The sequence below is a fragment of the Petaurus breviceps genome, unplaced genomic scaffold, assembly GCF_028583685.1.
Source record: "Petaurus breviceps papuanus isolate PSGF00001 unplaced genomic scaffold, PetGlider_PUasm1.0 90842, whole genome shotgun sequence".
Lineage (NCBI taxonomy): Eukaryota > Metazoa > Chordata > Mammalia > Diprotodontia > Petauridae > Petaurus > Petaurus breviceps.
In genome coordinates, this window is record NW_027187358.1 from 19,455,721 (window position 1) to 19,482,536 (window position 26,816).

The following is a 26,816-nucleotide window of genomic DNA, read 5'->3' on the forward strand; positions in this document are numbered from 1 at the left end:
ATTATTATAGAAATACAAGCTTACTACTCTTATTTTCCTTGAGAATGAAAATTTATCTTCTGTCTAAAAGGAGCAATAGTCCATATTATAAAAGCTTTGAAAGGTTTTGAACAAATCATTGATATGATCAGATCTGTACATAAGGAAGATTGATCCGGTATATGACTAATGAATGAAGGGAAGATAAAGTTGAGTACAGAAGACCAAATGGGAGTCATTTGTAATAATCTAAGTAGATGGTAATGAGAGACTTATTGGGATGGTGGAAGTAAAAATAAAAAATCAATTTCAGCAAACATTTATTAAGTGCCTACTGTGTGCCAGAAATTGTCCTAAGCACCGGGGATACCAATAAGAAAGAGACCATCTTTGTCCTCGAGGAGCTTATGATCTAATGGGGGAAGACAACACACAGAAGGAAGCTGAAAAGCTGGAAAGGTGGGGGTATTACTACCAGGGGGGTAACTTATACTGAGGCTTCATGTTTTGTGGAGTTAAAACCAAGCAGACCTTCAGATGAAAACTGGAGAATAGATTCTAAAAAGATTTTTGAAACCAAATAACCTTAATGATTTGATTTCTGTGTTTTATTATATCCTTGGATCTTTTTTTCTATCACGATTTTCCTTTGCCCCTATCTCCTGTTCTTAAACTATTTTTCAGAGATGCAGTTATCATTGGCAAAGTAAGGAAACAAATAGCCAATGAGACAATGAGATCACAGAATTTGAAGGTACTTTAGAAGCTAGCCAACTCCTTCATTTTTATGGATAAGGAGGCTGAAACCCAGAGTTAGGTCATTTCACTAAGGTCACACAGGCAGAAGCAGGATATGAATCCAAGTATTCTAATTCAATCCTCGTCTTACTGTACCATGATGCTTCTCTAAGAGTATTTGTATAAATTTACATATGTGTGTGTATATAAAAGCAATACTATAAGACATGAGATTTTAAATCAATGTAGTGACTAATCTTAACTCTGTAAGACTGATGGTGGCATAGATGTTCCTCTTCAAGAAAGAAAGGGATGAACCTCTCACCTCATGGAGGCGAGAGGGCCTCAAGTGTTTCACATTTCACATATTTTGGGATTTTTTTCAATGCATCAGTCAGTTTTGCTGATTTTCTCTTCCTCTCCAAAATAGACTATTTGTCATAGGGATGGCTTTCTGAGAGGAGAAGGAAGAATAAAGGGTACTTTGGTGATATAAGAAACAAAAAATAGGGAAAAAAAATTTTAAGGATGATATGTGGCTACTATTCAGCTCCATGTTTGATTGAACTTTTACATATCCTGCTTATACTTTGAATGTTTAAACCTACTCACTGCTTAAGCAGTTTCAGTAAAATGTGTATCTATACCAATGGTATCCCCTGCTTGCTTGCTGTCCATCTCAAGGGCTAACTAAAGGGATCTCTTGTAAAGAAATTTAATAAATCTTAGACCAGTCACCCTGAAGGGGGCCGAGGAAAGTTGGTATATTGCTGGTGTAGAAATAGGCAATACATTGTCAGATATGGTCAATTCGTAAGTTGATTTTGTTTAACCATACTTCTTTGTCCAAAGAGAAGATTCTTTGTGGGGGCCAAGATAATGAGGAAGTGACAGAACTTGCAGGAGTTAAGGGGAGAATGAGGCATCAGTGTAATACATTGTACTTGGAGAGCCTTTAGAGATTCATGTGCTTAATTTCAGGAAGAACTGCATTCTGCTAAAGAAGACAGATTTACCTCCATCCCAAAACCAGTTGCTCTTGGTACTCATCAGCTACTCACTGTTGGAACAACACACATCTCCAGACTGACTGATGACCAGCTCATAAAGGAATTTCTTAGTGGCTCTTACTGTTTTCACGGGGTGAGGAATGAATTATTAAACTCTTAAATGGAGAGGTTTATTTTTTAGAAATTTGCTAACTGTACATTGACAGGATTAAAAATTGAAAGATGTGCTTGTCTTTAGGAAATTAGTTTTCTGGGAAACATCCAATCAGGATTTTTCCAGTTAAAATTGGCTAGTGACAGCAATGTAACCTGAAGGTGTTATACTTTATCAGTTCGTGTCAGTTAACTCTTAAATAAAAATCAATTAATTTGAAAATTTGTACATGAACTAGAGCAACTTCCATGGTTGACCCAAATCACAGTTTATTTTTTATCTTAATTTAAATAGTGAAATTTATTTGATTTCTGATTTTTGAGTAGGAAGCTAGGACTAAGTAAACATAACTAAATGCCTAAAGGCAGTAAATGTTACTAGACTCTGATATTGTTTAGTTTTGAGTCTATAAAAGATATGGAAGAAAGTACATTAAGGTGGAAAATTTTAATCTTTTTGAACTATTTTCCTAACATATGCTACTTCATGGCCTAAATTAATTTGTACTTGATGATCAAAATAGCAGCTGCATTATCTGTATTCCTGCTGACACAGTGGTAAAAAATGAGAAGATGCATTCTGTTTTAATATTACTAATGTGTCCATTGTGACCTATATCTTCTATGTGCACATCTTTTATATCATATTGTCATAATCAAAAAACATTTTGTCAAACATCTCTTCTGCGGTGTAAGTAAAACTGATTTCACTATATTTCTCACTTGTGCTGAGAGCCCCCTGAAACTGTAATTAACATTTTCTTTTTTACTATCTCTTAGGGTGTAGGTTGGTGGAAATATGAATTTTGCTATGGCAAGCATGTTCATCAGTACCATGAGGTATGTAATAGTATTTATGTTATTGTACTACTATATAAATTGAAGTTATTTTGATTTTTTGAAACAATTGGTATCACTAGAAAAAGCTGGTTAGATCATCTATAAAGTCTGAAAGATGAAGGTCTGGCTATTATTTTTGAGCCAATCACTTTAAAGTTTGCTCTTAGGATCATCTATTACTGTGAGCATGTAAAAATCATTTTGTGTATGGGAATGAAAATTTTATGTTGATCTAGTATCTACTATAACCTTACATATGAGCAGTGAATAGATAAAGGGATGGACTGGGAGCCAGGAGGACTTGGGTTCAAATTTTGCTTCAATTAGCTACATAACAAAGGCTAATCGCTTAACCTCTCAGAGCCTTAGTTTGCTAGGTTAAAAAAATAGGGATGATAATACCCATATTACATACAGGGGCAACTACGTGGCACAGTGCATAAAGCATCGGGCCTAGAGGCAGGAAGACCTGTCTTCAAATCCAGCCTCAGATACTTACTAGCTGTGTGACCCCGGGCAAGTCACCTAAGCTCTTTTTGCCTCAGTTTCCACATCTCTAAAATGCAGATAATAGTAGTACCTACCTTTCAGGATTGTTGTGAGAATCAAATGAAATAATAATTGTAATTAAGATGCTTCTCATAGAGCCTGGCACATAGTAAGTGCTTTATAAATGTTAGCTATTATAGCTATTTCTAAGTGTTGTTGTGAGGCCCAAAAGAAATAATTTTTGTATAACTTTGCAAACCTTAAAGTGTCAGATATCATAAGAATTGTTTCCTGATAAAGCCCTTGAAGTTTATATTTGTGGCAAGTCATGGAAATATTTTTTATGGTAAGATTAGTGTTCTATGTAATGCCTAATAAAAATTAAATAACAAATGAAATAGGAAGCTGATATGTAAACACAGTTAATAAATCTGGATAAACTCAGCCAGTTACTCTGAAAATAGATCCATCATATCTAACTTTATGGTAACAATAAGAATAACTGTAGTTAGACTATAATTAAATATTTTTAAAACATTAAAATTGCTATTACTTTTTCATACGTTATTTCATTAGAAAAAAGTGAAAATAAGATCTTAAATTAGTCATTATTCCCTTCTTTTCGTTTCATCAATAAGCATTTGTTAAGTGCTCACCATGTGCCAAGTACTATATTGGGCACTGGGGACACAATGACCCAAAAAAAATCACTTTTCTCAAAAAGGTTGTATTATATTACATCAGGGAATACAAGATAGAAATATTGATTGATAGAGAATTTATTAAGTGCTTATAAATTGCAAGTGCAGAGAGAAGACCAATTTGACTGAACCATAAAGTAAAAGAAGCAAAATAAATGTATAATGAGTATAAAAAGATATATTGGGGCTAGATTATGAAGGGCTTTAAAAGTTAAACAGAAGAGTTTATATTTTTATCCTATAGGCAATAAGGAGCCAATGGAGTTTGATTAAGGGACTAGGGTGTAAGTATTCCTGGAAAATATGTTTCTGAACTCAAGGTCCCTTAGGTGGCACTTTTTTACGTTCCAACCCTTTTGTGTTAAGTGGTATTTTCCTCTTTGGAACTTTTGAGGTGTTAATAAGATAAAAAGATTATTTTTAATTAATGAGGAAGAATGTGGGTAAGGTGAGAAAATACTTTTCTGATGATATCAAAATTTTATATGGAATGAGTATTCTTCCAGCCTAGGCAAGGTATCTTAAAATTTAGCAGAAACCATTTTTTTTCTCATATGAAGGGGAGTGGGAGGACAAGGGGTGATAAGGATAGGGTAGAAATGAAAGGAAAAAGGAAGGGAAGGAAGAAAGAAAAGATCGCTCATTGAGGCATATTTTTTTTATAAAAGCAGAAAATAATCGAAAAAAGCTAGAAAGAAATATAAACAAGCAAGACAGCTTTGAAAACTACATATTGAATTTATTATATGCTTTCTAAGAAAAGCAACCTGTACATAATAGAGATCTGCAGTTTCATGTACAGCCCCCTTTTTTTAATATTATATTCAGAATAATTTTATTTTATTTTGGAAATTAAAAGAAGCCACTGGGTACCCTTCATCCCCTTAACTTTAGAGAGAACCATACTTGAACCATCCCAGACAAATAAGACATTATCTGACCTAGTACTTTTTATTGAATTATTCATTAAATCAGCAAATACTAAAGTAATACAAAGTAATATTTAATATACTATTTAGTGCAATTTAGTATAATATTTAAGTGACAAAAAGTGATATTGACAATAAATAATAGTGAAGTTCACAAAATGGGATATGAAAGTGGCCTGGATTGATTAGGGATGGTATTATGGAGGAGATTAGACTAGAGCTGAAAAGTCAAGGATAGATAGAATTTGGATAAGTAAACTGTTGGACAAAGGGCATTCAGAGCAAGGCAAACAATATGAGCAAAGTGTTGACATTACAAATAAGTATAACATGTTTAGTGAATGGTATGGAAATTAGTTTGGCTGGTACCTGAAAGAACAGTTGGAGATAAAATTGGAAGAGTTGACTAAGACCACGTTATAAAGAGCCTTGAGTTTCAGGCTCAGGAATTTGGACTTTATTTTTTAGGAATTATAAAACGGCTGAAAATGTTTGCCTAGAAAAGCAGCATGATAAAATCAAGTACCTTAAGATTAGATTGGCAACATAAATATTTTTGTTTCTTATCAGTTATAGGTAGCCAGAAGTGGAATAGGCTGCCTCAGGAATAAATAGGCACCCCCTCATTTAAGATCTCTAAACCAATGTTGGATAATCACTTTAGAGTATGTGGTGGAAGACTTCTTGTTCAGGTCTGAATTGTACTTTTGGCTATAGTTAATTAAAAAAATATCACAAGTTCCTGAGACTTGCACTGTATCTAGGTTTATTACAAGAGAAATGAACATGAGTGTAGAACCCCTATACAGACGCAAGGGGATCACAATTCAAACAAAAGCTTGCATATTTATGAAATTGCAACAAAGAGAGGAGGAGGGGGGCATCAGTCTCCTAAATGGGAGTGGAGTGAGAGGAGGTAAAGACAGCAGAAGTGAGGAAAGGATTAATCTACTTCCAAAAGGAAGGAGAAAGGCAATGGCAAAAGCCACAATTTTTTCCCTTGGGAACTTCTTGATCATGAAGATAGGATGGGTTTGCTTATCTACAAGAGTCCCAGCTGCACAAAGTTTCTCAGAGTGATGTAGACTGACACTTGTTTTTGTTGCTAATTTGACTCCCAAGGACACACCGGGAGTCCAGCGAGGAGTGCAAACAACAAAGTTATGTCAGGCAGTGTAGGCTTTGTCCTTGACATGTTCAGGACCTCCTGTATACTCTATGTCCATTGTTTATGGAACATATGGCAACTCAAGAAGACAAGTTCAGGGGACCCCTTAACACCACTCAGGTCCCTTCCAACTCTAAAATTCTGTGATTGAGCCTACAGGAGAGTTGGAAGGGAGAAGGACCACTTAAGAGGTAGTTCTCAAGGTTGATGGAAGTCAGTTGTATTTGTGTAGTGTTTTTTAGTTTACTGAACACTTTACATTAATTGTAATTATCATTTGATTCTCAAAGCCACACTGTAAAGTGGGTTGTTCCAGTAAGTGAAGTGATTTCCCCAAAGTTACATATTTAGTGAGTGACAGAGTCCTAATGGTCCTAAACCATTGCTTTTTCCCACTACATTAGAGCTTACTTAGCGATTGAAATGGAGAGGGAGAGACAGACATTAGAGATGTTTCAAAGGAAGTGATGGTATTGATGGATATAGAGGAAGAGAGTTAGAGGAGTCAGAGAACTGTTTGTAATCTGGGTGACTGGGAAACTGGTGGTGCCATTAGTGAAAAGATAATTTGAGTGAGGCATCTAATTCAGAGTATAGATGGTAAATTTTGGATACATTAGGTTTAAGGAATGGCTATCTGAATGGATGTATTTAATAGGTAGTTGTTGATAATGGTCAAAGCAAATTGGAAAAAGAGGTGTGAGTCATCAATATAGATATATTTCAAACTGTAAAACCTATCACAAGCATTTTTCCATATTTTAGGATAAAGAAATTGGAAAAACATCTGTAATTGTGGGAACATGGAACAAAGAAGAGCATATTGAATGGGCAAAGAAGAATACTGCTAGAGCCTATCATCTCCGAGACGATGGTACACAAATAGTTAGGTAAAGGTCAGAGAAGAACAAAGAAAAATCAGAGAGTGATGTTAAAAACATGAATGTTTTCATTTACAACTTCAAGATTTCTAATTTCTCAGTTAGGATATTACTTTGTATTAGAATCTACAAGACTTAGAATAGTGGTGCTTTTGTAACTATAGTCCTTTGAACTGGGTCCAAAGGAATTCATGCTTAATACTAGTATTATAGTGAGGTTTCAATATATTTGGTACCTTTTCCTCTTAAAAAGTGGCATCATATGCCTTAAATGATCTCCTTTGATTATCCAACTTAATGAGTTGGCTGGTGCCCCTGCTTTCCAGCTACAAGTTCAGTGTTAATCTTCAGTCCTGGGACAAAGCGGGGAAACATCTGATTTGGACTGCATTTTTTCTTTTGCTTCTCAGGCTCTAAGTTAAACTTTTTAGAAGCTGATTATATTCAGAGGCTCTGGTTTCTAAATATGCTGGATTTTCTAGCTGATTAGAAATCTGGTTTCTTAGTCTTAAGAATATTAAGTTCTTAAGAATATTTTATTAAATATTTAATTAAATATATTTATTATAATTAAATTAAATATTTAATATTTAATTAAAAGAATATTTTAAGAATATTAAGAAAATACCTTTTCTTTTTCTTTTTTCTCTTTTTTTTTTTCCACTTTTTGGAGGGCAGTTGAAGTTAAGCGACTTGCCCAAGGTCACACGGCTAGTTTTTTGTGTGTTAAATGTCTGAGGTCAAACGTTTTCTTTTTCTAATGGAAGTGTGATTTGAATTGTAAGTTGTAGTCTAACTTGAGCTGGTAAGTAAACATAAAGTTTTAGAGAGATATTACATAAATTAACAAAAATAAGAAATGTGATCTTCACAAATCCTTTTTGCAAAATAAGCAACCAACAGCAATAAGAATAACAACTAAAATTTATACAGTGCTTATTGTGTGTTAGGTACTATGCTAAGCTTTTGACAATTACTATTTCTCATTTGATCCTCACAACAACCTTGGTAAATAGGTGCCATTATTATCCCCATTTTGCAGATGAGGAAACTGAAGCGAATAGAGCTTAAGTGACTTGCCCAGTGTCACATAGCTAATAAGTGTCTGAGGCTGGATTTGAACTCAGGTCTTACTGATTCCAAGCCCAGCATTCTATCCATTATGTCATCTAGAGAAGTTAAATGACTTGGCCCAAGGTAGTTATTTGCAGAGACAGAATTCAAACAGAGGTCCATTAATCGTTCAGCTTTTCAAACTTAGCATTTACCCCCATTATGCTATGAAAATAAATAGGCTCTTCATTTATTCTATACATCTATCTATTTAAAGCCAAGAGCCAGTTATCCCCAGTGGAGAAATACTAGAGGCCTTTCTAGTAAGATGAGATATAAAGCAAAAAAGTCCATTATCACCAGTTACTTGACATAGTTCTATAGTTCTAGCTCTATCAATAACATAAGAAAAAAAAATTTGAGGAAACAAACAAGAAAAAACAATCATTTTTATAGATATGATGGTTTGCTTAGAGAATCCTAGATATTTAACCCCCTCAAAAAATGAAACAGTAACTTCCATAAAGTAACAGACTATAAAGCTCAAAATTACATTGACTTTTTTGGAAGCTTCGTCATACTGTAGAATTATATTGAGTTTTCAGAACAACTCTTGCCTATCCATACCTTCCCCTAAATTATATTTGTGAAGTTGATGTTTTTTGTACCCAAGTATAAGACTTTATCTCTTCTGAATTTCTTCTTTCTAGATTGAATCCAGTACTAACCCAAATTTGGGCTCAAGGCCTTTCAGGGTCCTTTTGGATACTATCATCCATTGGGTTAGCTATCCCTCTAAGCTTTGTGTCATCTGCACATTTAATGAGAATCTATGCCTTTATCCAGGTCGTTGATAAAAATGTTAAGCATAACAGGGCTAAACAGAGACCCCCGGAGTACTCCATTGGAGACCTCCTGCCATGTTGATATTGGACTAATAACAGCTACTCCTTGAATCTAGTCATCTAACCCATTCTGACTCAATCAGATTACATGATTTTCTATTCCAAATCTTTCTATCTTGTCTATAGGAATAACATGATTCATTTATCAGAAACTTTGCTAAAATCAAGGTAATCTAGGTCCATATTATTCCCTTAATATATTAGTTTAGTACTCCTATCAAAAAAGAATATGAATTTAATCTAAGATAACTTGTTGTTCTAGATGAAACAGTGATTGCTTTTTGTAATCATTGTTTCCCTTTCTAGATGTTCAGTCATCTCTTTTACGAGCCATTCTAAAATTTTTCCAAGAATCAGTTATTCTCATTGACCTATAGTTCACACACTTCTTATTTTTTTGAAAATCATAATATTACCCTTCTCCATTCTTGTACTGTCTCCTGTTTTCTGTGATTTTTTTTTTAAAAAACCAGCAGTAGTTATTCATTACTTATATCTGCCAGTTCTTTCAGAATCCAGGGATGTCATTTATCTTACTAGGTAAGCAGCCTGACTTTAATAATATTTTCTCACTAATCTTGATCATCAGCTCTTTGCTAGTCATTTTATCATGTCATTTCCAATGCAACAGTCATTCTCTTTCACAAACTCAGAAATAAAATAAAAACTATCAGTTGCCATCATCTCATCCAGCTGGATGCTTTTTTGGCTCTCCTTTTTCTTTCATAATAGCTTTTAAAAATTCCTTTTTGTTGTTCTTACCTTCTTTCATCAAACTCATCTCATTGTGAATTTTTGCATTCTATTTTTATAGAATCATAGTACCTCTTATATTTGTTCATCTTCTGTTACCTGGTCTTGCTTTCAAAATCTTATGTACAGGACTTTTAAAAATCTAAGTTAATGAGTTTCCTTTGCATTCACAATAGTTTCTTCAGATAAATCCCATTTTCCATTATTGAATCTGTTTCCATTTGAGTCTTTAGAATTCCATTCTTGAACAACTCTTATCCCTCTTGGGCTGATTTCCCTGAAGCCTTTTATTTCATGGGATCCTACTTGTCTTTCCTCTGAACTTCCCCAAAAGCTAGGATGCTTGTCAAGTCAAGCCAACCCAACAAATATTTATTGAGCACTTATTATGTGCCAGTTGGACTATGTCAAGATTTCCTCTCCTCTGTCAAAAACTCCTGAGTGTTTACTTCCCATTATTTCCTCCTTACTTCCTGTTATTGTATCAACAATACAGTATTCACAATGCCTACAGTAGCTATAAATATGCAGATATGGTTATTAATCACAAAGTGTAACAGGCTCTCTACATGGGGGACATAACTAGAACATTTATTCAAATACCAGAAAACTGAGTCCCAAAACCAGAAAGTCAAAGCTATCACAGTAGCCACGGAGTTGGCACACAGAGTTAATGCAGTAAACACCCACATTCTCAACCCTTCAAAACAGAACAGGCTACCTCAGGCAAAGATCCTCCTCTCTTCACTCACATTAACTGCTCATCCTCTACCAGCTCACTCCCAGCAACTCTGGCCCCCTGCAGTTCCTGTCCCCAGAAGTCCTTAGGAAAAATTCTGGCTGGCTCAAAAAAAAAGAAGTTCCCACCACCGCCACTTCCAGTCACCGTGCTGGCTCCAGCCTAGCTCCTACTTGGCTCCGGTTCCTTCATGCCCCACCCCTTCCTGCTATGTCAGCAAGTTCAAGGGGCATGGAAGATCTTCAAATCCCATTACCATTAGAGTTAGTAAGAACCAGATCCAAAAAAAAAGGAAGAATCAGATCCAGATTGGTTGCACTCTTCACCTTTTGAAAGGTAAAATTATCACTAGAGTAAGTAAAGAAGTTATTTACTATTCTGCTTTGGGCAGAGAGAAAGCTCCAACAGACAATTGGATAATTCAATATCATTATTGTATCATTATGCCTCTTGTTCCCACCTTATTTTGTTTCCAAAACTCTTCACCCCCTCCTTCCATCAAGGTGCCCTGTAGTATACTTTAGTTGACAAAAATCACTTCTTTTTCTCCATCCTTTGACCCTTACACATATACCCTCCTAAATGCTTTCCCTCTCTGGTCTCTAGATTTCCTCACATTGATATACTTTTTTAATAGACAATGATCTGTGGCACATATTTCCAGATGCAGATAAACATATGGAATGTTTATCTGCATGTTTGGGTTTTATAAACCTAGAGACTTCAACTACTGGCATAAGGACTCATTATTCAACAAAAAACTACTGGGAATACTGGAAAGGAGTCTGGCAGAAATTATGTTTAGACCAGCATCTCACACACTATGCTACAATTAGCACCAAATGGATATATAACCTACATATAAACAAGTTCACCTCATAAACAGTTTAAAGGAACAAGGGAAGAGATGGCTTTTACAACTATAGAGAGAAAGAAAGGGCTCTTAACCAAAAAAAGGATAAAAGGATCCCAGAATATAAAAATGGACATTTGTTATTACATAAAACAGAAAAGCTTTTGCACAGACAAAGCAGTGTGGTTAAAATTAGAAAGGAAAGGAGCTTCAGCAAAGATGATGGTACACAGCTCACCTCTCACACAGATACTCTAGCAAAGATATAGAAAAACAGCTCATGATTGAGAAATCTAAAGGAAAAAAATGATAATGAGCATTTTTTTTAGCCCAGGTTTACATAAAGAGATAGCTAGAAGCCTGCAGGCACTGTAAATCATGTCCCAACTAGAAAAGCCCAACCTCAGAATAGAATATTGAAGCTTTTATAGGCTTGTAAGTCTGGGGTAAGCAAGGAAAAACTGAATCTAATAGCAATTTACCCAAGGGTAAGAAGATGGGAGCACAAATCAGGAGAAGCCATCAGGATTTGGAACCAATGGCTTTGTGATCTGACTCTAGATAAGGACTGAGAACCTGAAAAGCTCAGACAACAATCAGACTACACCCTAGGACCCTGAAAGTTTGCCTTTCGCTCACCTAAACCACTCCTGAGTTCCCTAAAGAGCACAACACTCAGCCAGAAATAACCCAACAAGGCCCCAACATTTCTTCAGAAGTACTAGGGTACTAATTTTGGAAAAAATGAGTAAATAGAAAAACACAATGTTAAAGAAATACTATGGATCCAAGATTGACCAGAGAACAATACAGGAAGAGAATATCTACACAATTTCTCCAAGCAAAGCCTCAAATGAAAACACAGCTTGGCCATGAGATCTACTAGAAATCCTAGAATTGAGGCAAGAACTAAAAATTATGAATGAAATGGGAACTAAAGAGGAAAGAAATGGCAATGAAATGAGAATTCTGCTGCTAAGAACTAGAAGATTAAACAGTGTAGGATAAGGAGGTACAATCTTTATATAGACTCCTTGAAATTTATACTGAACCAAAAGGAAATCAGTGACTGGGACAAAAAATATTAGAACAAAAACAAGACTGAAAAAAAAAAGAAAATGTACATGATTTACTATCAAATAGAACTGACCCCGAAAACTAAGTCAAAGAGAGATAATGTAAAAATCATCAGACTACTTCAAAATTACTCTTTTTTAAGAAAGTCTGAATACCATATTCCAGGAAATCATGAATGGAAGCTGTCTAGACATATTAGAACCATAGGACAAAATTAAAATGGAAATAATTCCACAGTTCCTTTCTAGAAAAGCACCTAAAATAAAAATCCTAAGAATATCATAGCCAAAATCCAGAGCTTCAGAGGAAAACAAAAAGTACTATAAACAGCTACAGAGAAAAAGATCAAATACCTAGGAGGCATGATCCAGGTAACACAAGATTTAATAATCTGTCACTGCAGTGGAGATGAGAACTTGGAATATGATATTCCAAAAGGCAAAAAGATAAAGGTGTACTACCAAGAATAACTTACTGGGCAGAGGGAATAATCCTACTAGAACTTCAGTGAAAGAAGACTTCTAAGCCTTCCTGATGAGAATACCTAATCTCAGTATAAACTTTGAAATGTAAACACAGGGGTCAAGGGAAACATAGAAAGGTAAATACACTTGAGCATTGGGAAAGCACCTCTCTGAACCCTGTCTTCAGAGGCCTTAGAGTTAAATACAAAGGAGGACTTGTGTATATTTTTGTTATGTTTTGATGATCTAAAGAGAGTAGATGGAACAGAGGGACAGAGAGAGTAAAGAGACCACCCAAAGTATAGAGAAAAGAGAGGTGGAGCAAAAGCAGATCACAGCAATCATAGATTATTAATGTTGCACATAGACCTGTCTCCCAATCCTCTTCTTTGTGTTGGGGGCAAAGGAAAATATATAGAGTAATAAGATGAGGGAAATACACAACTACCAGTCATTACCAAGAATGTGAATGGAATGATCTCACCTTTAAAAGTGAAGTAGATAACAGAATGGATTAAAAGGCATATTCCAATGACATGTTTATAAATTACACACTCAATTGAAACAATCACACAGTTAAAATTAGGGGGTAAAGCAAAATCTGTTATGCTTCAGGATAACTTAAAAAAGCAGGGGTAACAGGCAAGGTAATAGTAGATATAGACCTGATTGAAAGAGTTAATAGGGAAACCACATTATGCTTACAGGCAATATAGATAATGAAATCAATATGGATACTTCATATATATGCACCAAGTGATATATTATGTAAATATTTAAAGGAAAAGTTGATGCAATTACAGACAGGTGGAAGTGAAGAGTAAAATTTTAGTAGTTAAGGATATCAGTGTATTTTTGTAAAACAATAATAGCAGCTAGCATTTATTAAATACCTGCTTCATGACTGCTGCCATGAAATTAAAAGACGCTTGCTCCTTGGAAAGAAAGATATGGCAAATCAGAACAGCATACTAAAAAGTAGATACATCATGTTACCAACAAAGGTCTATATAGTCAAAACTATCATTTTTCAGGTTATAAGGAAAGCTTTATTTTATATTCAGGTTATAAGGAAAGCTGGAGATTTTTGAAAGTTCCTTGAACAGCAAGGACATCAAATCATTCAGTACTTACAGAAATTAGCTCTGACTGTTCATTAGAAGGACAAATACTAAAGCTGAAGCTTAAATACTTTGGCCACATAATGAAAAGACAGGACTCATTGGAAAAGACTGATTCTGGGAAAGGCTGAAGGCAAAAGGAAAAGGGGACAACAAAGGAGGAGATGGATAAATGGTGTCACGGAAGCAACAAACATGAGTTTGGACAGACTTCAGGAGATAGTGGAGGACAGGGTCTGGCGTGCTATGACCCACAAGGTCATGAAGAGTTGAACGTGACTGAACAACAACAGTGTGCCAGGCACGTTACTAAGCACTTTACAGATATTATCTCGTTTGATCTTCCTGACAACCCTAGGAGGTAGGTACTATTATAATCCCCATTTTACAGATGAGAAAGTTGAGACAGGCAGAAGTGAAATGATTTGTTCAAGCTCACACAACTAGTAAGTGTCTGAGGAGGGAATTTTTCACTCAAATCTTCCTGATTCCAAAACCATCTCTGTATCTACACTATTCCACCAAGCTACCTAGATCTAGACAGATAAACAAAAAGGAAATTAAGGACCTCAATGGAATGTTAAAAAAACTAGATACAATAGCTCTCAGATGATTTCTAAATGAAAATAGAAAAGACAGACATTTCTCAGCTCATGGCATTTTTACAAAAACTATATATTAAGGAATAAAATCCCTACAAAGAAATGTAGAAAAACAGAATATTAAACATCTTTTATGACTCACAATAAAATTATATAAAGTAAAGGACTTCTTAAAAATATTAAAATTGTTTCTAGACTAAGAATTCTAAAAAATTAGTGGGTCAGAGAAGAAAGCATAGAAACATTAGACCATTTCTTCAAAGGAAATTAGAACAGTGAAATGATAAAACTTTGCTGATGCAACTAAAGCAGTCCTTAAAGGGGAAATTTATACCTCAAAATGCTTTCATCAGCAAAAGAAAGGACAGATCAGTGTTGTATTTGGCTTTTAAAAAAAACTAGAAAAATAGCAAATCCCCCCAAAAGATCAACAAAATACAAAAACAGAAATTCTGAAAAGCAGTAGGGATTAGTATAAATGAAAACCAAAAAAATTGAATTAATAAATAAAGGTAGAAGTTAAATTTTTTTTAAAGAAAAGATGAGCTAGTTTGCATTTTAAAAAGAAAAACTAAATTACCATATGATAAGTGAAAAATAATTAACAGCACATGGAGGAATAAAAGAAAGTACTAGAAACTATTTTGCCCAATTAAATGCCAACAATATTACAAATAAAAGAGATGAAAATTTTTAAAAATACCAAATTCCTAGAATTTAAATAATAACCCAGTTAGAAAATAAAATTGAATACACCATAAATGAATTCCCAAAGAAAAAATAAGACTAGATGGATTTAAACGTAAATTCTATCAAACATTAAAAAAATAAGCCCTAATTACAGTATTACATAGGTTGGCATACTACTAAATTCCTTCATTGATACAAAGATGATCTTGATTATTAAACCAGAAAGAGAGAAAACAGAAACAGAACTATAGACCAATATCTCAAATGATTCCAACCTCAGAATTTTAAATTAGCAAAGAGGCTATAGCAATGCATCCATAAGAAAGTGTACACTGACATGTTAATTTATAACAAGAATGTAGAGTTGGGTTAATATTGGAGAAACTAAGTATAATCTACCACATTAAAATTGATTTTAAAAGTACATTATATCAGTGGTTGCAAAAAAAAAAAAGCATTTGACACAAGACAATATTAGTTTCTCTAAGAAGCATAGGAATAAATGGACCTCTCCTTAATAAGGTAAATAACATCTATCTAAACTCAAAAGCCAGCATTATACATAATGAGATAAATGACACCTTTCCACTAATGTTGAGAGCAAAGCAACAAAGTCTTTTATTACCACTATTAATTGACATACTAGAAATGCTAACATATCAAAGCAAAACTTTCACTTTTTACAGATAAGAAGATGATGCATAGATAAACATAGGCAACTAAAAATTAATTGAAGCAATAACTTCAGTTATTGTAATATTGTAAAATTGTAAAAAAAAAAAAAGTAAAATAGAAAGATATAAAATAAACTCAGAACTTTATACAGCCTTTATGTATGCCAGCATAACCCAGTAGGAGGTGACAGAGAAATTCCATTCAGAATAACTACAGAATATAGAAAATATTTGGAAACCTGTGCCAAGACCCACTGAAAACTATATGAATACAACTGTAAAACATTCTGGAGAAGTAAAGACAGACCTAAGCAATTGGAGATATATGAATTGCACGTGGTTAGAATGTGACAATATAATGATAATGACAGTAATCCCTAAATTAACTTCTTCAGTGCCATACCATACTACAAAAGTATTGTTTTACTGAGCTAGAAAAAAAATAATAAAATTATTCTGGAGACACAAAGGGTCAAGAATACCAAAGGAAATAGTGGGGGGATGGGGAATAGTGAGAAGGAAGGAATGAAAGCAGTACTGATCTCAAATTACAAAGGTATGATCATCAGAACTGTGGTTAAAAAAAATAGGAAAGTTGATCTGTAGCATAGATTAGGTACATTACCTATAGAAACATAGTAACTACTGATATAATGATTCTCAGACAAAACCTGCTGGAAAAACTGCAAAGTGGTTTGGCAGAAATTAAGTTTAAATCAGTACCTCATACCATATACCAAGATAAGCTCCAAATGTATATATGACCTAGATATAAAAGGTCACATCATAAAGAAATTAAAGGAACAAAGAAGGAAACAATTTTGGATGGGGGAAAGTTCCTAACTAACTACAGGATATGAGCAAGCAGTTTTTAAAATAAGAAAATCAGGCTGTCAACAAACATTAAAAAAAAAACTCCCAAGTCTCTGGTAAAAGAAATCCAAATTCAAACAGCTTTAGCGTTTCACCTCACAGTCAACAGATTGGTAAAACTGACAAAAATAGAAAAGTGACAGTTGTTGGAGGAAATGTTCAGAACACACTAATGCACCATTGATGTAGCTATCAAATTGATCCAGCCATGCTGAAAAGTAATTCAGAATCAATACCACTAATAGACGATACTCCAAAAAGATCCAAGAAAAAGAGAAAGGAGTCCTACATATGAAAATATTTATAGCAGTTCTTTTTGTTATAAAAAACTACTGGAAACTGTCACTTGCAGCCCATCAATTGGAGAAAGGCCAGACAAGTTATGGTATGTGAATGTAATGGGACATTATTGTGCCCTAAGAAATAACAAAAGGGACAAATTAAGAGAAACCTGGAAAGGCTTTTATGAACTGATACAGAGTGAAGTGAACAGAATCACTAGAACAATATATATAGTACTTATGGTGTTATAAAAGAAAGCAACTTTGAAGATCTTAAGAACTTTGATTAATGCAATTACCAGCCACAATTCCATAAGACTGGGGATGATGCATGCTTCTTAACAGAAACGTGCAGAACGAGATGTACATTTTCAGACATACTTGACTACTTGTTAAGTAGTGTTAATGTTACCCAAAAATAGCCAAATCAGCACCGGTGAAATATTTTTTAAATGTATAGGGGAAAAAACGGAAAAAATTTCAGAGGGAGCCACAAACAAGCAGGACAGTTCTAAAGCTCAAGTGTTGAATTTGCCATATACTTTTTAAAAGTTTTACTTAATAGAAATGTGTGATTTTGTATATAGTCCTCTGCTTTTTGTATATAGAAATATTTATTGTTGTTTGCCAAGTCCATAATAATAAAAAAAATTATTTTAAAGTTAAAGAAGAACACAACATAGTAAGAAAATATACAGGAAAACCTGCTAATTTAGATTATAGTAATTTGGAATTTGTTACTGAGACTGCATACTATCTAGAATATATTAAAAGGAGGGTGTACTCATAAGCAAAGCAGAATAATGAGATATGGCTAACTTTACTTAATAGAGAAAGCATGATTTACTACTAGAGCATTTTATAATATACTAATTGAATTATGCATATTTTCTGTAATTAGGGCATTGAGTAGGACCTAAACTTGGCAAACATTATTTGCAGTAAATTTAAATTACAACATATACTTAAACATCGATTTTTTTCTTTTAAAATTCACGTATTTATAAGCCAATTTTTTCCTTTTAAAATACTTTGTAAGCCAAATTTTATACTAGTTCAAAACTGACCTTATTTATTTATCCTGAATGAATAAACTTTTGCTTTATTAATAACAACTTGTTTTCTTCTCTGTTGGTAGGATGGTATCACATTTTTATGGGAATGGAGATATTTGTGATTTAACTGACAAACCAAGACAGGTTACTGTAAAACTAAAGTAAGTTTAACATTTGAATCATCCTTCATACATTTTTAATCAACTATGTAAAATATAAAATTTTCATAAATAGAGAATATACTTCTAAAAACAAGTCCTATTTAAGATTACACAAGATCTTTGCTTTATTTTTTTTCTAAGTTAATGCCCTTTAGTGGTTTATTTTATAGCTTAAAACAAACATAAGTCTTCATAGTTTGTGGAATTCCTAAAGTGTTTTTTTATTTGTTTTAGATGTAAAGAATCAGAATCACCTCATGCTGTTACTGTATATATGTTAGAGCCTCATTCCTGCCAATACATTCTTGGAGTAAGTACAATAAATGTCATGAATTCAGTCTTGGATCAAGTCTAGAATCTAAATTAAGGCCTTGGACTACCTACAAGGAGTACCAAGACTATATTCTCATGTCCAAAAGGAACTTTTCATAGATTGAGAGCCTTAAAAAAATCTTAGAGGCTCCCTCGTTTTACAGATTTCTCTGGCTTTTCCCATCCCTGGACTTTGCTCTGCCTACTGACCTCCTAGCTCCTTTAAGTCCTAACTAAAATCCCCTTCTTTTACTAAAAGTCTTCCCCAGTCTCTCTTAATTGTGGTACCTTCCCTCTGTTAATTACTTCCTATTTATCCTGAATGTAGCTTACTTTATATTTGTTTGCATGTTGTCTCCCCCAATTAGATTGCAAGCTCCTTCAAGTCAGGGACTGTCTTTTGTCTTTTTTTTTTTTTTTTAATTCCCAGATCTTAGCACAGTGCCTGAAACATAGTAGCCTCTTCATAAATGTTGATAATTGATTGAAGCTGAGAGAGGTTAATTTATCCAGAATCATATAGCTATTTAGTTCTGAGACAGGAAGTCAGGGTTACCTGACTACAAGCCCACAAGCACCAGCTATTCCCGATTGTTTTGGGGTTTTTTTGCCAGACTATCTCAACTTTTTAAAAGTGCTGCTCATATCCAAATCCCATAGTACTGTTCTAAGTAGAAAGCCTTTTCTAAATTACTTAAGATTAACTTTCCTTAATCTCTCTGAAAATAAACATGGGGGGGCTAAGGGTTGGGGAGACAGTCCCTACTCTCAAGGAGCTGACATTCTAATATATCAGTAAACATTTATCAAGCACAAACATTTATCAGATACTCACTTTTAAAGATTAAAAAAGGGGGGCATTCCCTGCCCTCCAGCATCCCACAATCTTTCAGGGAAGACAAGCAAAACAATATATACAAATAAGCTGTATGCAGGTTAAATAGGACATAATTAACAAAGGGATGGCATTAAAATTGAGGGGTTGAGAAAATCTTCCGATAAAAGATGGGATTGTAGTTCAAACTTGAAAGAAGCCAGGGAAGTTGAAAGTGGGGGGGGGAGGGATAAAAGGAGGGAGAGCATTCCAAACATGGAGGACAGCCAGGAACATACCGGGAGCTGAGAGATGGGTGTCTTGTTCATGGAATATGGAGGAGGCCAGTGTCACTGGATCTAAGTGTATATTTTTGGGAGTAAGGGAAAAGTAGAAGTGGGCTAGGTTATAAAAGGCTTCAAATGCCGAACAGAGCATTTTGTATGATTCTGTAGATAATAGGGAACCGCTAGAGTTCATTGAGTAGAGAGGTGACCTGGTCAGACCTCTGCTTTAAGAAAATCACTTTAGTGGCTAAATGCAGGATCGATTAGAGTGGGAAGAGACTTGAGGCAGGCAGACTGACCACTGGGCCATTATAATAGCCCAGGTATAAGGTACTGAGGGCATGTACCACAGTGGTGGCAGTGTCAGAGGAAAGAAGAGTGCATATAGGAGAGATGTTGTAAACATGAACTCAACAGGCAGTTACATAACTGTATTTTACAGTTCTCTTTCAAACCAGAAAGAAGATCTGGGCAAGCTTTCCAGTTCTGACTGTTTAAAAGTATTTTTCTCCCCCACCAGTAATGGAAAGGATAGTTCATCTTCTTGCCCATTTATTCTCTTGACATCTAAGAATTCCCAAGAGATTTTTGTTTTCCTTATTGAAAATAAAGAACAAAAATAGAATAGTATTTTACATTATCTCTTCAACAATCTTATGAAGCACAGTAGCATTGCTATATAACGAGAAAACCAAAGTAATAAATATCTTAAGTTTATGTGCTGTCAGAGCCATGTTTAGAATTTGTAGTATATGTTTCTTCTAGTCTTGAATTTAATATCTTTACCTCATATGTTACTGCCTAGATTCCTCTTGCAGGAATATGTACCTCTTTCTAAGATATTAAAGGAGCTACTTTCTCCAAAGGCTTTTTAACCCTTCTAAATTAATTACTAGGATTACCTATTGCATTAAATCCATGAAAGAACATGGTGCAATTTTTTTAACAAATCTTTTTATTAGTAAGGACATATCATCCTGAAGCTAGGTCTTCCCTAACAGAGTTAACTGAGACAGTTATCTAGATAATCCAGACTAAAGCTTCTTCATCCTGTTTTTATCTCAATTATCCATATTATTATCTTGCCATAGTTTTTAATATTCATTTTGTCAATAGTGACCTGGCTTCTGTCTCCTTTAGTTATCTGTACCTCCACTTCCTGCGCCAAAGAATTAAGAGTTTTATTCCTCCAAAATCTGAACATAATACCTATCAGCATGCCATTTATGATGGAACCAAAGATTACCTAGGAATTTTTAGTAGAATGGCATGGCAAAGTGAGACCCTCCAAGTTTCCCAAGGAGGGGTAAACCAGCTCAGGTCATAAACTTGGTGGATCCACTGCATTTTGTTTTACTGATCTTTATCCTTCAGAATTGTTACTTGAGCAAGATTTATTTTTGAAACATTACCTAGACAATAAGACAGAACCTTTAGGCAGTCTATATGTTTCTCTAATGAGTTTCACAAATCTAAAGGAAAAATAAATAAGATTTAAAGAAAAGAATTGATAAAACTATTTCTTAAAGACGTGCAGATTTCTGAATGAGAATATTAGAGAACAAGTATTTCTAAGGCTCCCATGGAAGTTTTACAAACATCTATAACATGCAAGAATTAATCATTTGCTAGAACATAGAACTCAAACAAATGCAGAAAAGGCAGACATATGGAACATATTTTTTGTATTCTTTAAAAAACAATCAGTAATGGAAATGTAAACAAAAGATATGAGTAAGTGGAAATTAAAAAGACATCCTAAATGAGGACTTAGTCAAACACAAAAAATAAAGAATAAAAATTATTAGACAACATAGGATTTATAAGCTATAGCTCAATTGGAGGGAAAAATTATATCACTGAATGTTTACAAAAGGATGCAGTAACGAAAAATAAAGATGGAGGGACAAAATATTTAGTAATTCCAAAAAAAGAACAAAATACATTTTGAAAATTAAAGATGATGATAAACTAATGAAGCAGTGGGGTTTAAGATAGAAAACTCACAAACCCTTTGCTATATTGATTTAAAAAGAGAAAAAGAAGAAAAATCCAAATTATCCAAATGAAAAGTAGCTGTTTGCACCAAATAGAGAGGAAATAATTTTCAAAAAAACTGACAAAAACCTTACATAAATGGGTGAGTATCATGCCAGCAAAACAAGCAGTAACCCAACCAGTGACCTCCTGTGGAGGAGAATAAACCCAAAATTCCAGATCCCGAATCATTTACAAATAACTTCTGACATTTAATTTTATTTTAAAAATAATATATTTTATTTCCCCCCCCATTTGCATGTTAAAACAATTTTTTAACATTTGGGGATTTTATTTAGTTTTGAGTTACAAATTCTATCCTTCTCTCCTTCCATCCTTCCCCCCTCCATGAGAAAGTAAGCAATCCAGTATAGATTATACACGTGCAGTCACATAAAACATTTCCATATTAGCCATTTTGAACAAGAAAACTTGGAGAAAAAGAAGGAAAGAAAGACAGTATGCTTCAATATGTATTCAGACAATATTAGTTCTTTTCCTGGAAGTGGATAGTATGCTTCGTCATGAGTCCTTGGGGATTGCCTTGGATCAGAACTAAGAGAGTAGCTAAGTCATTCACGGTTTTTCACTGTACAGCATTGCCATTACTATGTACAGCATCCTCCTGCTTCTGCTCACTTCACTTTACTACAGTTGGAATTGGGAGAAGGAGTATTGCATGTGAGCTGAGGAACAACAAGGGGGCCAGTAGCCCTGGACCTCAGAGAGTGAGGGCAGGGGGAGGGGAGGAAAGAAGGTGTAAGACTGGAAAGGTAGGAAGGAACCAGGTAACAGGGGACTTTCAAAGCCCATAGAGGATTTTATATTTGATCCTGGATTTAATAGGGAACTCCTGAAGGTGACTGAATTTGAGAAGAGTGACATAATCAGGCCTGAACTTTAGGAAGATCAGTTTGACAGCTGAGTGGAGGATGGCTGGAGTGGGGAGAGACCAGATAAGGAGAAGGGGCATATGTGAGAGATACTACAAAGGTAGAAACAACAGGACTTTATCACTGATTGGGTATAATGAATGAGAGGGAGGAATCAAGGATAACACCTAGCTTTCAAGCTAGTTCTGTGATTCTGGGTAAATCACTAACCTCTCTCGGCCTCAGTTTCCTCATTTGTAAAATGGAGACACTCCTACCACCTGGCCTCATAGCATTATGAGGCTCAAATGAGATTTGTCAAACATTTTAAAAATCTCAAAATCCTTCATAAATATTAGCTATTATTATCTTTATTATATTTATTATTATATACTATTATAGTTATTATTAATATTATTATAAGATTATATTATTACTGTTTACATCAGTAAATCCATATGGATAAATTAACTAAAAATTAAAGAGAATGCAAGGTTATAGCTCCCACAACTGTGTAGTTAAGGGATATGACAGTATTATAAAAGACAAAATTACTCTGGTTTTATAAAAAATACTTTTCAAATAAAATAAATGCAGGTAGAATAAATTATTGAATAGCAGAAATATTTACTAAAAACACTTTTGACAAAACTCCAATATCTAAAATCTACCAAAACTTGACAAAAATCTATAAGATTAAGAGCTATACTCTGACAAATGGTCAAAGATATTGCAAAAAAGAAATGCAAATTGTTAACAATCATCTACAGCAACATTCAGTATCACTAATAATCATAGAAATGCAAATCAACTGACACATCCCCTGGAGCCCACTGGCAAATATGGTAAAGGTGGAAAAGTTCATTGTAGGAAAGGATGTAAGAAAACACTATTGATGGAGGTTTGAATTAATTCAACTAGTTGGCAAGCATTTAATCAGTGTTTAGTTGTGTGAGAGATTGAGCATACAAAGAAAGGCAAAAACAGCTCCTGCTCTCAAGGTGCTCAATTATCTTGCAATACAGTTTAAAATTATGAATGAAAGAATAGGTAAGTGCGCATTTATTAGGTATTACATTCCAGGCACTGTGATAAGTGCTGGCAATACAAATATTAAGAAAAGAAACAAGTCTTAGCCTTCAAGGAACTTACCTTCTAATAAGGGGAGACAACACATAGGGGAGAGAGAACCAGAGACAGGAGGCTTTTGTTTTTGTTTTGTCCTGTGGAAGTGGAAGGAGAGGGCAGGATCACCTGCACTAGCAGATAGCCAGTAGAATAGATTGGAATTGTTTATAACCTTTGAACTAGTAGTGCTACTATTAGGTTCATACCTAAAGGACAAGAAAAGTCCTATTGATAAAAAAATATTCAGAGCAGCACTGTTTGTAAAAGAAAAATATGGAAATAAATTTTGTTTGCAAATTGGGGAATGTCTGAACAAATTGTGGTAATGTGACTGTTTTGGAATATGGTATGACCTTAGATATTCATCCTTTTAACAAATAGAACTCTTGAATTTGCATATACTATCAATCTCAATAACTTTTTTGTGTTGTTTTATTTAATTGTTTAAGGGTAGAATTAATTGGGGAATCAACTAGACGTTTGTATGATATGTTTAAACAAGTTTTAATAATATTAAAAGAATAATACTGAATTGTTGAACCAAAACAATGAAACATAAATTATTTCCATCCCTTTGTCTTAAAGACTATTCACTAAATAATGCTTTATTTTTGTTCTGTAGGTAGAATCTCCAGTAATCTGTAAAATTTTAGACACAGCTGATGAAAATGGACTCCTTTCTGTACCAAGTTAAAAGATTAGTGAAGTCAGAAGAATGAAGATCACTAAAAATCACCATGATTTCTACTTTCCATGGCCAATGACCTCATTAGAGTTCTCAGCCAATGGAGCTTGACAAAAGGACTATTTAAGGGGACTCTTTGAACCACTTTGTGAATATATATGTGTATATAAGAGGTTATTGATAAACTTTTAAAGCAGATAATTTTGTCTTACTCATTTCATTCATGTTGTGAATTAGAAGTTTTGTAAAAATAAGTGTTTTTTCTCTCTCTGAGGTAAGAGGTTTCAAAAATAAATCTTGCCCAAGAAAGTTAATCAAGTGTCATAACCATTGCTAAACAGGCAAGTTTTTAAACTGATTAATCAAGCTGGTATTATTGATGCCTACTCTGGTTGGGGAAGTGAACACTATGACTGAAGATAACTTTACCTCCTTTGATCATCTTCAAGAAATATTGATTTGCAATAGGTCATTTCCTTCTATGACCAGTTATTGCTTATTTTTCCAGTGTGTATTCATGTGGTTGGTTCTTCCCTTCAAAGTACATGTCCTAGTATAAACCATACACTTTCAAGGATTCTGCTGTATTTCCTATTGTTTTAATCTATTAGTGTGTACATTATTCTGACTCTCTTGTACTTGATGATTATAAACTGTATATTTTAGGTCCTGGGATCATAGCTGTAAAGCAAGAAGGGACTTCAGACACCTTCTAATCCAGGCTCTTCATTTTACAGATAAGAGACCGAGGCCTAGGGAGGTGGAGTAATTTGTATTCCATCACAAAAGTAGGACACATCAGAGGCAGGATTTGAACCCAGTCTCTTCTCCAGAGCCAGTGCACTTTTACAACATTATTTTATTCCTAAATAAAATATTTGCAACCAGCCCCTGTCATGTAATCAGTGCTAAATTATTCAGGATTGAGATTTCCATTCCTTTGCTTGTTTCACATCTTGTCATATGTCTGTTAGACATCTTACTTCATTTTACTTTTAATACCTGTGTCAGAAATAAGAGTAAAAAAGAAAACAATGATAGGAAACTAATTTATTTTCCTACTTTAGTCAGTTCTTGCTAAAGGACCATTCACAAATGTGGCTTGGTATTTTAAAACAATATTTTCCTAAAAATGATGAGACTTGAACAGCTTAGTAAATATTTGAGTCCCCTGCTTCAGGTGAGACCACAAGATCATCCATTTAGAGCCTATAGGAATTTCAGATACAAGGGATTACCCAGGCCCCTAATTTTGCAAAGAAACAGGTCCAGAGTGGGTGAGTGACTTGTCAAAAAGCCAAAAGGTTAAGCAGTAGAGCAAGAATTTTAATTTGGACACTTGACTCAATCCAGTTCTGAGCTGATGGAACCCATTTTTATGGGTGAGATAGTGCAAATTTTATGATATTTAGGTATTTGCTTTTTAGCCATTATAATTGAAATCAGGGCATTTCTTGGAGAGTATGTCCTTTTAGCACTTCTTATAATGATAGCCAGAGTGCATATTTTGTCCTTTATAATATCTATTAGATTCAGATTGGCCAAAAGCTGACCCTTGCTGTTAAAATGAAACCTGGTAAGGAACTTAAGAGGGGCCAAAATGATTAAAGAGATGGGAAAAAATACATGATCAGTAGAGTTAAAGGAATTGAAGCTTACTTAACCTGCAAAAGAGAAAGCTAATGGTGGTAGAGAAAACTCAGACCAGCTCATTTCTTGTGATGAATAAATCTGGGCTTCTATAAGGAATAATGTAGATAGAATCAGAACTTTTGAAACTGGAAGAGACCTTCAACTGAAAAGAAGCAGTGTGATATAAGAAAAAAGAGCTCCAGATCTGAAGATAACTTGTGTGTTCAAGCCTTGGTTGTACAAACAGCTAGGGTGTGCAGCAGGTAAAGCCCTAGAGTTAGGAGTCAAGACCTGAGTTTAAATCCAGCCTCACTTATTAGCTGTGTGAACCTGAACAAGTCACTCAACCTCTGTTTGCTTCACTTTCCTCATCTGTAAAATGCGAATAACAGCACCTTACCTTCCAGATGTGTTGTGAGGATAACATGAAAGCTTTTGGTGCCCAAGTGCTGTATCTGTGCTCCTCCTGCTACCACTTAGTACTTTTGTGACTGTGGGCAAGCCTCGACTTTCTGAGGCTCATTTTTCTCACCTGTGTAATGAGAATGACAAAACTGTACTGCCTACCTCAGAGTTGTTGTGGGGTGTTATCATAATTGTCATTAAAGATTGTAACTACATTGGAACGGGCCACCAAAAGACTGACTTTAAAAAGAGACAGATAATGTTTCGGCTCTTATCCTGACTGAGAAGATCTTGAGTTCCCTTCTAGCTCTGTGATTTTGTTAAAGTAGGGATTTCCAAGAAGTCACCGTTAAAATCTTAACTGGGAATTCTCCAGTATGGGCTGCAAGCAGTGCACACGTGCGTGCGCACACACACACACACACACACACACACACACACACACACACACACAC

The 26,816-nt window shown here is 34.5% G+C and overlaps 1 protein-coding gene across 1 annotated transcript in view; it reads left to right on the forward strand.

Annotated features, from left to right (window-relative positions):
* ERLEC1 (endoplasmic reticulum lectin 1) overlaps positions 1-24,638 on the forward strand; it is a 48,639-nt gene extending 24,001 nt beyond the window's left edge. The window contains exons 9-14 of the mRNA XM_069071701.1: positions 1,699-1,860; positions 2,661-2,720; positions 6,773-6,897; positions 18,112-18,189; positions 18,424-18,499; positions 24,262-24,638. Of these exons, the coding sequence (XP_068927802.1) occupies positions 1,699-1,860; positions 2,661-2,720; positions 6,773-6,897; positions 18,112-18,189; positions 18,424-18,499; positions 24,262-24,333 (573 nt within the window). The 3' untranslated portion in view covers positions 24,334-24,638. The remainder of the gene's footprint in view (positions 1-1,698; positions 1,861-2,660; positions 2,721-6,772; positions 6,898-18,111; positions 18,190-18,423; positions 18,500-24,261) is intronic.
* Positions 24,639-26,816: the final 2,178 nt, after the last annotated feature.